Genomic DNA, 12,375 nt, shown 5'->3' on the forward strand with positions numbered 1-12,375 from the left:
GGCTTTTCCTGCAGGCCCACTGGAACAGAGGCCCCCGTCGCCAGGCCGATAGGGCAGGGGCTCCACGCGGACTCTTCTCCTTTTCCCTCGTCGAAAAGTTTAAAAGCAAAAGGATCAAGTACCCCACCGCGTTTATTATTTTATATCGATGGAGCGATTGGCTGCTTTCAAAAGAAAAGGAAATTCGCGATTGGCATTTGGCAACTCCTCAAAAGGAAAGTACATCCACGCAGGGGAGAGAAAACGAAAACATTGTGACTTCAAAACACCGTTGCCTTCATAAGAAAGATACAATTTGCCCCAATGTCCTACGTTTTACGTCGTAATTACTAATTAGCTTGTTCTATACAATATGCTGAATTTTCCGTGACCACTTTAGTAACCATTCAACTCGCAAAACCTAAGCTTAATAATGGCGGATTTGGCCATCAAGACAGGGGCAACACAGGTGTCCCGGGTGTTACAGAATCTGATGGGCTAAACTATACTGTACTGTCTGTCTAGTGTGTGTGTCTACACATGGCCAACCGCCGGCGGAGGGGCTGGGCCGAAACGCAACCGCGGCGACCTTTTTATGCGGAGGACGCGCAGCAGGTGCGATGCGATCCCGTCCCGTGCGCCTCTGACTTGCTTGCCTCGGCTCCTTCGTCCGTCTCGTTCGCCCGGTCGTCACTCCAAGTCGAAGACTCCTCTGTCCTCTCGCTTCCAAGCCCGCCGCTGCTCCCGATGGCGACGCAACCGCTTACCTCACCACGGCGCCGCCCACGCGCCTGAGCGAGACCGCCCCACCGACCGCGCGCGCGCATGGCGGCGCCGGGGCTGGACCAGGTCATGGCGTTCCTCACCGACCACGGCTTCGCGGGCGCCGCGTCCGCGCTCCGCGACGACGTCCTCGAGCGCACCGCCGCCGGTGAGGGCGCCCGCGACGCGGCATTAGATCCCCAGCTCCCGCCGCTCCGGATGCCCGGCTCCGCCTCCGCCTCAGGCGGCGGCGGCGGCGCTGGAGCTGGCGCTAGCACGCCGGCGCCCGAGAGCCCCGGCTCCAGCTCCGGCTCGGCGTCCTCGTCCGCTTTCGTCAGCATGCGCTCCACGCCCTCAGGTACCCGAGGCACGAGGCATTTTTGTCGCTAGCCTTAAACCCTCCTCTCCTTGTTTTCCGTGGGTGTCTCGCGCAATCTCGATCTGTGCGCCGACATTTCCGCGGCTATGGTTGGCTTGGGGCCCAATTCGGAGCTGATGGATGGATCAACGCAGTTGTTTTTCTGCGCGGATGAATTTTGTAGCATAATTGATATCTTAGATTTTGTAGGAGAGTTGTTAAACCTCGGAACCACTTTAATTTCCGTCTCTGCTTGGTTCAGTGTTTATCGTTTAAGGCACGTTTAATGATCGGAATTTCTGCACATTTTCCTGTTCTGAACGAAATTCGCTCTGGCGATTAGGGCTGTTGAACCCATATGGGCTATGGTCGCCGCGGCACTCGCAGTCGGACGCGTCGTCATCGGAGATGGAGTTTGGTACTGCGCGCCAGTACGACACCACCGACCTCTTCTTCCAAGAGGGTTGGCTCTACGACGACCACCTCTTCCCTAGCAAGCTGGACGATGAGGATGACGAAGGCAAAGAGGAGGACAAGTTTGTACTCGGGGTTCACGATGGCTCAGAACTGATAGAAATAGGCAAGCTTGGGGCAGGCCACAGCCACCGTCACGAACACATTGGCAATGACAGCTGTGAGGGGTGCGCTGAGGTGTACACATGCTCATCGCCACTCTGTGGTTGCTGTGGAGGGGGACTCAAGATTGACGGGCTTGAGGTAGCCAGGAGCTCAAGCTCCACCGTGTACGGGAGATACCAGATCATGGATGACCAGACAGAGATACTGGATGATTGTGCCCAGGATGGGTTTCAGTTCAAGCAGAGTGGAGATGTTGTGCCTGATTGCGATATGCCGAGGGATCCTGGGCGAGGAGATGATGATTCAGAGCTGAGTGTTGTGGAGAAGGAGCTTCAAATGCTCAGTTCATTTGATAATGATGCTGTTGCGAGTAAGTACTTCTTAAGCCTTCAATTAGAGTTCCTCTTTTCACCTAGTTGTACTCCATTTCTTTGGGGGTTCCAGCTCAACTTGGGTGCCAGTTAATTTTATGGTTCGTCCATTTTAACCCAATGTACAGCTAAAGATAATGTGAATTTATTTATTTAATTCAATGTAGGTGGAAAAGGGGATTAGATAGTAAAATGACGAGGTTAGATACCAAGAATTGTCTCGTGCTAGTCGAATCTCTGTTGCAACTTGGTTAATGTGTTGTTTAATAAATGGAGAAAAAAATGCTATGCTAGACATAGCAGCCCTTTTATGTAATATTTATGGAGTTATACTAGACATTAGCAGCTCTTCTATTCAATATTTACAGTTCCTCGGTATGTACTTTTTTTTATTATGCTTCTCAGAATGATATCTAGGAATTTGAAAGAAGCAGAGTTTTCCTACGCTGGTAAATGGTAATGTTCTTCATTTTTGAACCTAGGATGGCCAACAATACAAATAGGATGGTTTTGTTTCTGTAACGTGGATAGGCCCAACCTTCTATTTGATCGATCGAGTTAAAATGGTGTTTGTCTATCACTGTATTTGTGTGTAATTTAGTGCCAGTTGTCCATTTATCCTGGTCTCCTGTATAAAGTTTTTTTTCTGCTCATGTGCTGGTCTAACTCTCTTGATGTATTTCATAGATCATAGTGTACATGATTTCATGGACAATGGTGAGCTTGATGACAGCAGGGAAAAAAATCTGAAAAGCAGTAGTGATAAAGAATATCTGAAAGAAGGTAATAGGGTACAACCTTTCCCTGAAAGTGGCGATGATGCATATGAGTTTCAAAATGTTGGGCTGTTAAATTCAGATATTCAACATTCAACTGCTCTTAAAGCTGAGGAAGATCCAGAGACAAATATTGGTCTTGCTCTCGCTAATTTTCACCAAGAATATGAGGTATTTGAATTGAGAATTATCCACCGCAAGAACAGGTTCGCAATCTCATTTTTCTTTGATTTTCCTTTGTTGAATTGTATGTTGTTTGATCCATTTTTATACTGATGTATTAGGCATCCACTGCAGGACTGGCTTTGAAGAAAGCAAAGATTTTCCTATTGTCTTGAATTCAGTTATAGCTGGAAGATATTATGTCACCGAATATCTAGGCTCAGCTGCATTCAGCAAGGTCGTGCAAGCACATGATCTTCAGACAGGAATGGATGTTTGCCTTAAAATAATTAAAAATGATAAGGACTTCTTCGACCAAAGCTTGGATGAGATAAAACTCCTGAAGTTCGTGAACAAATATGATCCACTAGATGAGCACCATGTTTTGCGCCTCTATGACTACTTCTACCATCAGGTACATGTTTGGCTAAGTTACTCCCTTTGACTTAACATGTTTGGATCCTTAGAAGGCATCTCAAGGGATATACTCTAGTTGACTAGGTCTCAACTCTCAAGCAATATTGCAATATCTTAAAAAGAATCTATTGTAACAATATACCATTTTACTTTGACTAGTGTACTTGATTGTTTGTGGGCATGTTCGGTGGCAGATTTTAGTGGAATTTTTCAATTCTGATGAGGTTGTGTGGTGCTGACAGCAAGCAAATATTGACAGGAACACCTCTTTATCGTCACCGAACTATTACGAGCAAATCTTTATGAGTTTCAGAAATATAATCATGAATCTGGTGGTGAGGTGTATTTTACTTTGCCTAGGATACAGGTATGTTATCCATCCTCCATTGAGATGTTCTCTTCTTCTCCTGAAGTTACTTATAATGAGATCATGCCTGTACATAATAAACATTTGCATTCCACACTGTAGTCAGCACCTTAGCCAAAACCATTAAACAAGCCACATGTTTAAACACACACTTTTTTTTAACTATTGGACTGTTACTGAGCAAACTTATTTGATACCCTGAAATGGTAGCTTTGCTAAATATGAGTAGCACTTTTGAGTATCGAGTATTATTAAGTTTCATACAGAAAGTTACAAAGTTCTAGAAATTTGAAAGTTTCCCTTTCTTGTAGGTTGTAGCTCGGCAATGCTTAGAGGCGTTGGTTTACTTGCATCATTTGAGGATCATTCATTGTGACCTGAAGCCAGAGAATATTCTTATCAAAAGCTACAGCAGATGCGAAATCAAAGTCATCGATCTGGGAAGTAGTTGCTTTTTGACAGACAACTTATGCCTCTATGTCCAATCACGCTCATATCGAGCTCCTGAAGTCATTCTGGGCCTACCATATGATCAGAGGATTGATATTTGGTCTCTTGGTTGCATCCTTGCTGAACTATACACTGGTGAGGTAAGTATGTTTTGTTTACTTCATACGCTTGGTAGCTTATAGGATTGATGCACACTGGTCTTAATAGTATCTTGGCAATTCCAAAGCCTCCTTTCTTGTTTGAATGGTATACCAACATATAACTGCAATTTGAATTATAAATTTATGCCCTTTTTTAGTGTTGGGGTGCTTCTTTTCCATGGATGAGTTATGACTTCTGTCCTTACATATAACAGGTGTTATTTCCTAATGAGCCTGTGCCCATGATGCTTGCACAAATGATTGGGATAGTCGGTCCAATTGACATGGAAATGCTAGAATTGGGACAGGAGACACATAAGTATTTCACTGATGATTACGATCTTTTTACCAAGAATGAGGTAACATTCTTAATTTTTCATCCTTGCTTGCCAGCCTATGAATTATAAGGCTAAATAGTATTCTGTAACCAAATAATCTATATTTCACAAATTGTTTTTTGATTGTTTCCTTCATATTCACAATTTTAGTTGCACTTTTTCCTGGCTTACCAAATATTGAACTCGCTTTATTATGTGGCTTCTTGTTTGATACACTTCAGTCATAAATATACAGCCTTTTGTCAGTTTAATAAGTGATTACAGAACTAGGATTTTCATTATAATTTCAGTTTCACTATGTGGATATCTATCACTAGTGGTTGTACAGCAGTAGATGCTAACACATCCATGCGTTATCTTATTTACATCCAGGAGACAGATCAGCTGGAGTACTTGATCCCGGAGAAATCATCCTTGCGACGACACTTGCAATGTCCTGATTCAGAATTTGTTGATTTTTTGTCCTATTTGTTGCAAATAAATCCCAGGAGAAGACCAACAGCCGATGAAGCACTACAACATCCATGGCTTTCTTTTGCGTACTAACAAGAAGCCATCCGTTGCTTCTACTTTGGGACAGCTTTCTTCACACATAAGGATGAGTTTGTGTTTCTCCTAATTTGGAGCCTTGTAAAGTTCCTGAAAAGTATCGGTTTTCTTGGAGTTCCCCTTAACATGAAACATTACTCTATTCCTTTAGCTGTAGAGCCCTTTGTGGTTACAGGATTCCTTCTTCTTCTTCTTCTTCTTCTTCTTTTTTTTTTTCTTTTTTTTTTTTGTCTTCAGGGTAATTCTCGGTGTGGAACCCCTGCCCTGTGAGTCCTGAGTGTATCAGTGTATGTAAATATCAGAAATTTTCCACGGTGTGTATCTGTACAATTGTTGAAAGCCCACTCTTGTACTCCATCTGATTCGTTAATGATAACAAGAGAAAATAATGTCCAAGGTTTCATCATTGGTGCCTCTATCGAGTCCAGGGTCCGTTTGCGCTTGCACAGTTTGGAACTTTGGATCTACGTTTGTGGCCGACCTGCTGTATGTTGTTCAACGGCATATGGTGATCTTAAACCAAGCATAACATCTTATTGGTCACGAAGCATCGCAAAATCATCTAAATATCCCCCCTCATTTTTTTGTCTGAATAGATTATTGTACCTCTAATAATTTCATAATTTCGAGGTTGCCGCAAGCCCGCAATGTTCCGAACAACTAATTGCCATCCGATCCAAGACGCAAGGAAGGAATGTTCCAAAAAAAAAAAAAGACGCAAGGAAGGAAGCAAAGGGCGCGGGCCCACACTCGAATCCAAGCCTTCCCGCTAGAACAATGACCCTGAACCCAAAAAAAGCGGCCCTCAGCTTCCGGAGGATCTCCACGGCCTCGTCCAGAGTCCAAATTATTTAGTGTGTGTTTAGAAACCCCAAACTCCTCTCAACTTTCCAAACTTTCCATCACATCTCCATCACATCGAAACATTAAATATAGCAAATGATCCATGCATGGAGTACTAAATATAAGTAAATAAAAAACTAATTGCATAGTTTTGATGTACGTTGCGAGACGAATCTTTTGAGACTAGTTAGGTCATGGTATGACAATATTTACCACAAACAAACGAAAATTGCTACAATGTTTTTTCATCGCTAAAGTTTTTTTTTCCATGGGAACTAAACACAGCCTTAGGAGGATTTCTGTAAATAATCCGATGACCATCAGTACTCGCGATCCAATTCAAGGGGGTTTTATGTAAACAAATCCAGTTTAAGTTTTTTAAATAAAAAATCCTACTCTGTGCCGATGTGATACGTCCCCACCAATGGCAAAAATCTCCTATCCGTTTCTCCCCTGCCGCGCCACCGCCACCGCCACTCCCGCCCCCACGACCACGAGGCCGCGCACGCCCACGGCCCATGCCTCCCACTGCCGCGTCCGCGGCCACGGCTACGGCCGCAGCCGCCGCGCTGCCCTTCCCTTCCCCGCGCCGCGTCCCGGCAGCGAAATCCGTCTGGGTGAACCCCAACCTCCCCACCTCCCATCCCCTCCACCACCGCCACAAGTCCGCCGCCGAGCTGCAGCAGCGCCAGCACGAGGACCGCGCCCTCGACGTCCCCGCACTCGTGGCCGCGCTCTCTGCCGCGCGGACGGCGGCCGACCTGGCCGCCGTGCTCGCCCCGCACCGCCCCGTCTCCGCGCGCCTCCTCGGCGCGCTCCTCTCCCGCCTCCCCGAGCCGCGCCGCGGCGTCGCGCTGCTCGACCTCCTCGCGCCGGACCTCACGGCCCCCGCGCTCCTCATCCCCTACAACCTCCTCCTCCGCTCCGCGTGCCGCGCTGGCGAGCTCCGCCTCGCCTCCGGCCTGCTCCTCGAGATGCGGGACAGGGGCGTGACCCCCGACGCGTTCTCCTACTCCACGCTCCTCGCGGCGCTCACCCGCGCGGGCCACCTCGACCACGCGCTCACCTTCCTGCCGCTCATGGAGGATGACGCCGTGGCCCCGGACCTCATCCTCTTCTCCAACCTCATCCACCTCGCCCTCCGCGGCGGCGACGCGCCCAAGGCGCTCGCGCTCTTCTCCCGGCTGCGGGGCGCGGGGATCAGGCCCGACCGCAAGGCCTACAACGCCGCCGTCGCCGCCTACTGCAAGTCCGACCTGCTCCGCGACGCCAAGCGGCTGCTGCTCCACGACATGCCCGCCGACGGCGTCGCGCCCGACGCGGAGTCCTACTCCCCGATCCTCGCCGCGCTGGCGCGCCGCGGGCGGCACCTCGCGGCCGTGTCGCTCTTCTCGCACATGCGCGCCGTGGCGCGCGTCAAGCCGGACCTCTCCGTGTTCAACATCGTGCTCAACGCGTACGGGCAGCTGGACCTCGCGCGCGAGGCGGACCGGCTGTTCTGGAACATGCGCCGGGCCGGCGTGGCGCCGAGCGTGGTCACCTACAACACCATGCTCCGCGTCTACGGCGACGCCGGGCTGTTCGGCGAGGCAGTTCACCTGTTCGGTCTCATGCGCAGCGCTTCTGATGGCAATGGTGGCGCTGGCAGCAGCATCAAGCCGAACGTGGTGACGTACAACACCATGATTGCCATCTACGGCAAGTCGCTGGAGGACGAGAAAGCCGGGAGCTTGGTGCAGGACATGCAGGCCAATGGCGTCCAGCCCAACGCCATCACTTACTCCACCATCCTCTCCATATGGGTGAAGGCCGGGAAGCTGGACCGCGCTGCCAAGCTGTTTGAGAAGCTGCGGGAAGCCGGCACGGAGATCGACCCGGTGCTGTACCAGACAATGGTAGTGGGCTATGAGCGTGCCGGGCTTGTTTCGCAGGCCAAGCGTTTGTTGCACGACCTGAAAGATCAGGACGGCATCCCCAAGGAGACTGCCATCAAAATCTTGGCGAGCGCCGGTCGTGTGGAAGAGGCAGCATGGCTGTTCCGCCGTGCAGCCAACACCGGCGAGATTAAGGACTCGTCGGTGCACAGAGCCATGATGGACTTGTTTGCCAAGAACCGGAGGCACCGGAATGTGATCGAGGTGTTTGATGAAATGAGGAAGCTGGGTCAGTTGCCGGACTCGGAGACGATCGCCACCGCGATGAATGCTTATGGAAAGCTGAAGGAATTCGACAAGGCCGCGGTACTATACCAGACAATGAGGGAGGAAGGCTGCGTGTTCTCAGATCGGGTGCACTTCCAGATGATCAGCCTGCTTGGAGCTCAGGACTTCGAGGCGCTGGAGACGCTGGTCGGCGAGCTTAGCCATGACCCAAACATCGACAAGCGGGAGCTTTACCTTGTGGCTGCCGGCACCTATGAGAGAGCATACAAGTTTGATAAGGCATCCCAGATAATAAGCCAGATAAGGAGCTCCAACGGTTTTGATGTCCAGAAATTCAGATAAAATGCTCCATGTCCCGCTAATATAACGTCCAGAGAATCTGACGACAATGTTACAGATAAAATAATAAAGAGCACTGACAAAAGTTGGTTATAATTGGTGCGTGTAGCTTCTAGTGTTTGTTTTCTTCCTTTTGCGAATGAATAATAGATGGATCCAACATGCTATCAGCACTAATTATTGGGCTTGGACAAATATTTATCATAACATATCAAATGGTTAGATTCAGAAGTACATTAGTGTTGATGGAGTGGTGATAAAAATGTCTAGGACATTTGTTCTCATGGTGTAAGCTTTGATGTCGTTGACCCATGAACTGTTCATCAGACTATCTGAACTGTCAGCAATCAAATTTTACAACAAGAGCTGATATACAACAATTAATTGATATAAAAATGCTCCACTACACAAATACAAATCTGATGTTATGCTACATTACAATTTTCTTATCTTCGGATGTGGCAACTCCATATGAACAGTGACTCCATTTATCAGGAACCCTAAATGAATATAGATAATGTACAAGTGCTCCCCCTCTTAGGGGAATTATGGCGTGGTAGTCACTTCAACCTTTATCAAAACAGTTCCATAAGACGGCAGCAGAACTTACACTGCCTGATTAGTTTGAGGGATCCCATGCTTTTGGAACCATTCTGGCATATGAAACCTTTCGTGCAATACAGGTCTGACATCTTTCTGGAGAGAAAGATGCTTCAGAAGTGGAAATATAACCGTCATGAGCTGAAATGTTTAATACAAGGAAAAATCAGTATAATCTTAGAGAGTTGAAGTTCAGATCCCTGAAGGATCGGTGCTCATCACCAGTTACCTGATCATCAGAATGTTGTCCAGCTGAAAATGGAACACAAGGTATTCCGTTCAAAGGCTGAAGAATGAAACTGAATGGATTGTTGTCAACAATAACGATTCTGCAGAAATCTTTTGACACACAAGAAAGATCTTTCACATGTTCTCTGTATTCCCTGCAATCATGCAACCCATTGATATAAGAAAAAATGACCGTTCAGGGCATTGGCAAACTATGGTCCGGACCAAATCAGTCAGGCAAGAAGAGAGAAAATCAAGAAACAGGCATATTAAGTTTCAGCAATTCAGTGAATCGACGCAAAAATGCATGCTAAAGGAAGCATCCGTGGTTCATTTCTAAAGGAATCTCAGGAAGCAACTTAGCAGAAAGAACGATAAAAACACAGGCAACAAACATAGATGAAGACAGCCAAAGGGCACATTGCATATGTTGAAAATTGGAGTGCAGAAACACTTGGTGTGCATAAAATGAACATCATCATTATAGCTGTGTACAAGCATTGGCTATGATCTACTATTGTTTTCCAGTTAGAAAGGTGCTGGAGTGCTAACTAATTTTGCACACATCCCCAATAAGCAAGGTAACAGTTCTCAACACATGAATATGCAGCACCAATAACACAGAGGTGGTACACATGATTGCATTGATAGAAAAGGCAATATAACCTACGTGGTGACAGTTGATGGCCGATAGAGACGGAGTCTGAATCTGTTGTGAACATCTATGCGGTCAACTAAAGGTCTAGCATAACCTGAGGACAAGCATGGATAGGTTAAGTGAGGATATGAACCGAAATTGGTCGGACTCATTTGGTGAAGAGAAAAAAGAAAAGCAGCCAACATACCTTCTAAACCTGCTGTAAAAAGGATAAGGTCTGCAAATTCACTAGTTTTCTGCAAGAACTCATGCAAACCAGGGCGCTCAAAAACAGTTACATGATTCACCTTCTGTTTTCCTTCAACATCCTTTAAAGTTTACATAAGCAAAGCTCATGTATCAGTTGTGATTCAAATGATTAAGCATAGCGAAGAGCAAAAGTAGAAGTTTGGTACCTTATCAGATGATATGCATTCCATGTCAAAGCAATGCAATCCTGCTTCAACAGCTTGGGTGCGGACAATAGCCGGAAGACTAGATGATTCATATGCAGAAACTAAAGTCTCATCCAAATCAAGCACTACCTACACAAAGAACCGTAATGTTGTCAGAAATATTCGATGCAGAAACACAATAGAAAATTGTTCAAGCAGACTCTATTTCAAGGCGATCAGGTAGTACTGCTTAGCATTAATGTAACTATCATTTCAGTTTTGGCTCCATTTATGTGAAGCAATACCAGCACAACTTTAATCATTTACATTGGTGAGCGATTAAAGTTCTTTGCTGATATGAGCATATCTTACAGTATAACAGCCCATGTGTTGGAGCACCCATAAGCAGCTGGTATGATAGTATCTCATAATCCAGCTCCTATCAACATGTCAAGTTCAAGTATCTACCCACCTACACATAGCATCAGAGAACCAGTGTTCTGAAACTATTTCCCAGAGCTTCACAGGAAGATCACGCGAAACATATTACCCCCAATTCAGAGAGGAGATAATGCAACCGTATACTACCATAAAGCAAGAACTTGTTTTGCAATTGCAGCAACTAATTGCCCATGCTAGGGAGTCATTATGACAACTTCTAACACATAATAATCCTCAACGAAGGCCTGCTACACAGTCGAGATAATAATTATTCTACAGCAACACAATCAATTCAACTACCTGAATTAAGATGCCAAACCTCTGGATTAAACTCAATCAACCACTCTCAATCATCCCCAAATACCGACGCATCCTCCAATAAGATCAACAGGCACTTCCCACCGTCCCAAGTCAACTGTAGTATCCAATTGACACCCATACCCCCCCCCCCCCCCCCCCCCACACACCAAGGCGCCATTTTCCCCACCCCAGACGCCCAAAACTCCAGCGAATCCAATCAAAAGCCGAATCTCCGTACCGTGAGGCGGCCCAGAGGCTCAGGCGGAGCCTCTGGTGCAGGGGCCACGTCAGCTGGGATCTCGGAGCGGAGCGGCATGAACGCCACCTCCGGCGACGGCTCGGAGGCCGCGGGACCGGAGAGGAGGGGGTAGCGGAAGCCGACGAAGGACAGGAGCTGGGCGCAGGATGGGGTGCCCCGGAGGATCTGGAGCAGGACCTGGAGGAGGAAGCCGATCCACCCCACCACCGCCTGCCACGCCTGCGACGCCGCCTTCCCCCGCTGCTGCTGCTGCTGCGCCGCCGCCGCCGCGGTCGGCGAGTACACCTCCGCCGCCGCCATGGCCTCCGGCGACGAGGTGTCGCGCCACGTGGGGGCCGACGGTCGGTGAGGCTCGAGCAGGAGGAAGAGGAGGGACGGAAGGGGGAGGCGAGGCCGGAGGCAACCGGAGGAGGAGGTGGTGGTGGTGGTGGCCGGTCTCCGCGCGCACGCCCGTGTACGTGGTGTTTTTGTGTGCGGGTGTGCTTAGCGGAATAGGGTATTGGTGATTGGTGGTAGATTCAGAGGTCCCCGCCTGTCAGGGACAGTACAGCTGGACCGCCGAGGTGCCGCGAGTGGTAATTATCGTACGCGCACGCGCAGTTTCCATTTTTTTTGTTTCGCATTTCGCTGTTACGAGTTCTGGCCTGATGCCTCCCTGCTCTCTCTGCCTCTGCGTTATTCGCTTTGCTACGATGGATGGAAATATCTATGGTGGTGGTACAGTGATGCTGACCCATTTTGTTCGTACAGCTAGAAATGCTGGAGGGGTGTGTTTAGTTCGCGAAAAGTTAGGCCCCGTTTAGTTCCCAAAAATTTTCACCCAAAAATTTTCACCTCCTCTTTAAACACATGTATAAAACATTAAATATAATTAAATAATAAAACTAATTACATAGTTTGGATATACACGACGAGACGAATCT

The 12,375-nt window shown here is 47.7% G+C and overlaps 3 protein-coding genes across 3 annotated transcripts; 2 read left to right on the forward strand and 1 right to left on the reverse strand.

Moving 5' to 3' along the window:
- The first annotated feature begins 561 nt into the window (after window positions 1-561).
- LOC120673613 (serine/threonine-protein kinase MRK1-like) lies at window positions 562-5,654 on the forward strand. The gene is made up of 8 exons (XM_039954549.1): window positions 562-1,099; window positions 1,443-2,048; window positions 2,737-3,031; window positions 3,123-3,402; window positions 3,664-3,771; window positions 4,083-4,361; window positions 4,577-4,720; window positions 5,072-5,654. The coding sequence occupies exons 1-8, from the start codon at window positions 805-807 to the stop codon at window positions 5,243-5,245; spliced, it is 2,181 nt and encodes a 726-aa protein (XP_039810483.1). The 5' UTR covers window positions 562-804; the 3' UTR covers window positions 5,246-5,654.
- A 912-nt stretch (window positions 5,655-6,566) lies between these two features.
- On the forward strand, window positions 6,567-8,685 carry LOC120673179 (pentatricopeptide repeat-containing protein At5g39980, chloroplastic-like). The gene has a single exon (XM_039953908.1). The coding sequence runs from the start codon at window positions 6,610-6,612 to the stop codon at window positions 8,593-8,595; it is 1,986 nt and encodes a 661-aa protein (XP_039809842.1). The 5' UTR covers window positions 6,567-6,609; the 3' UTR covers window positions 8,596-8,685.
- Window positions 8,686-8,846: 161 nt separating this feature from the next.
- Window positions 8,847-11,932, reverse strand: LOC120673180 (carboxy-terminal domain RNA polymerase II polypeptide A small phosphatase 1-like). Its single transcript, XM_039953909.1, has 6 exons — window positions 11,432-11,932; window positions 10,474-10,602; window positions 10,266-10,386; window positions 10,091-10,172; window positions 9,422-9,575; window positions 8,847-9,333 (listed from the first exon to the last, which is right to left on the reverse strand). Exons 1-6 carry the CDS (start codon window positions 11,750-11,752, stop codon window positions 9,199-9,201), a joined length of 942 nt encoding a protein of 313 aa, XP_039809843.1. The 5' UTR covers window positions 11,753-11,932; the 3' UTR covers window positions 8,847-9,198.
- Between the last annotated feature and the right edge of the window lie 443 nt (window positions 11,933-12,375).

Source organism: Panicum virgatum, chromosome 5N (genome assembly GCF_016808335.1).
Source record: "Panicum virgatum strain AP13 chromosome 5N, P.virgatum_v5, whole genome shotgun sequence".
Classification (NCBI taxonomy): domain Eukaryota; kingdom Viridiplantae; phylum Streptophyta; class Magnoliopsida; order Poales; family Poaceae; genus Panicum; species Panicum virgatum.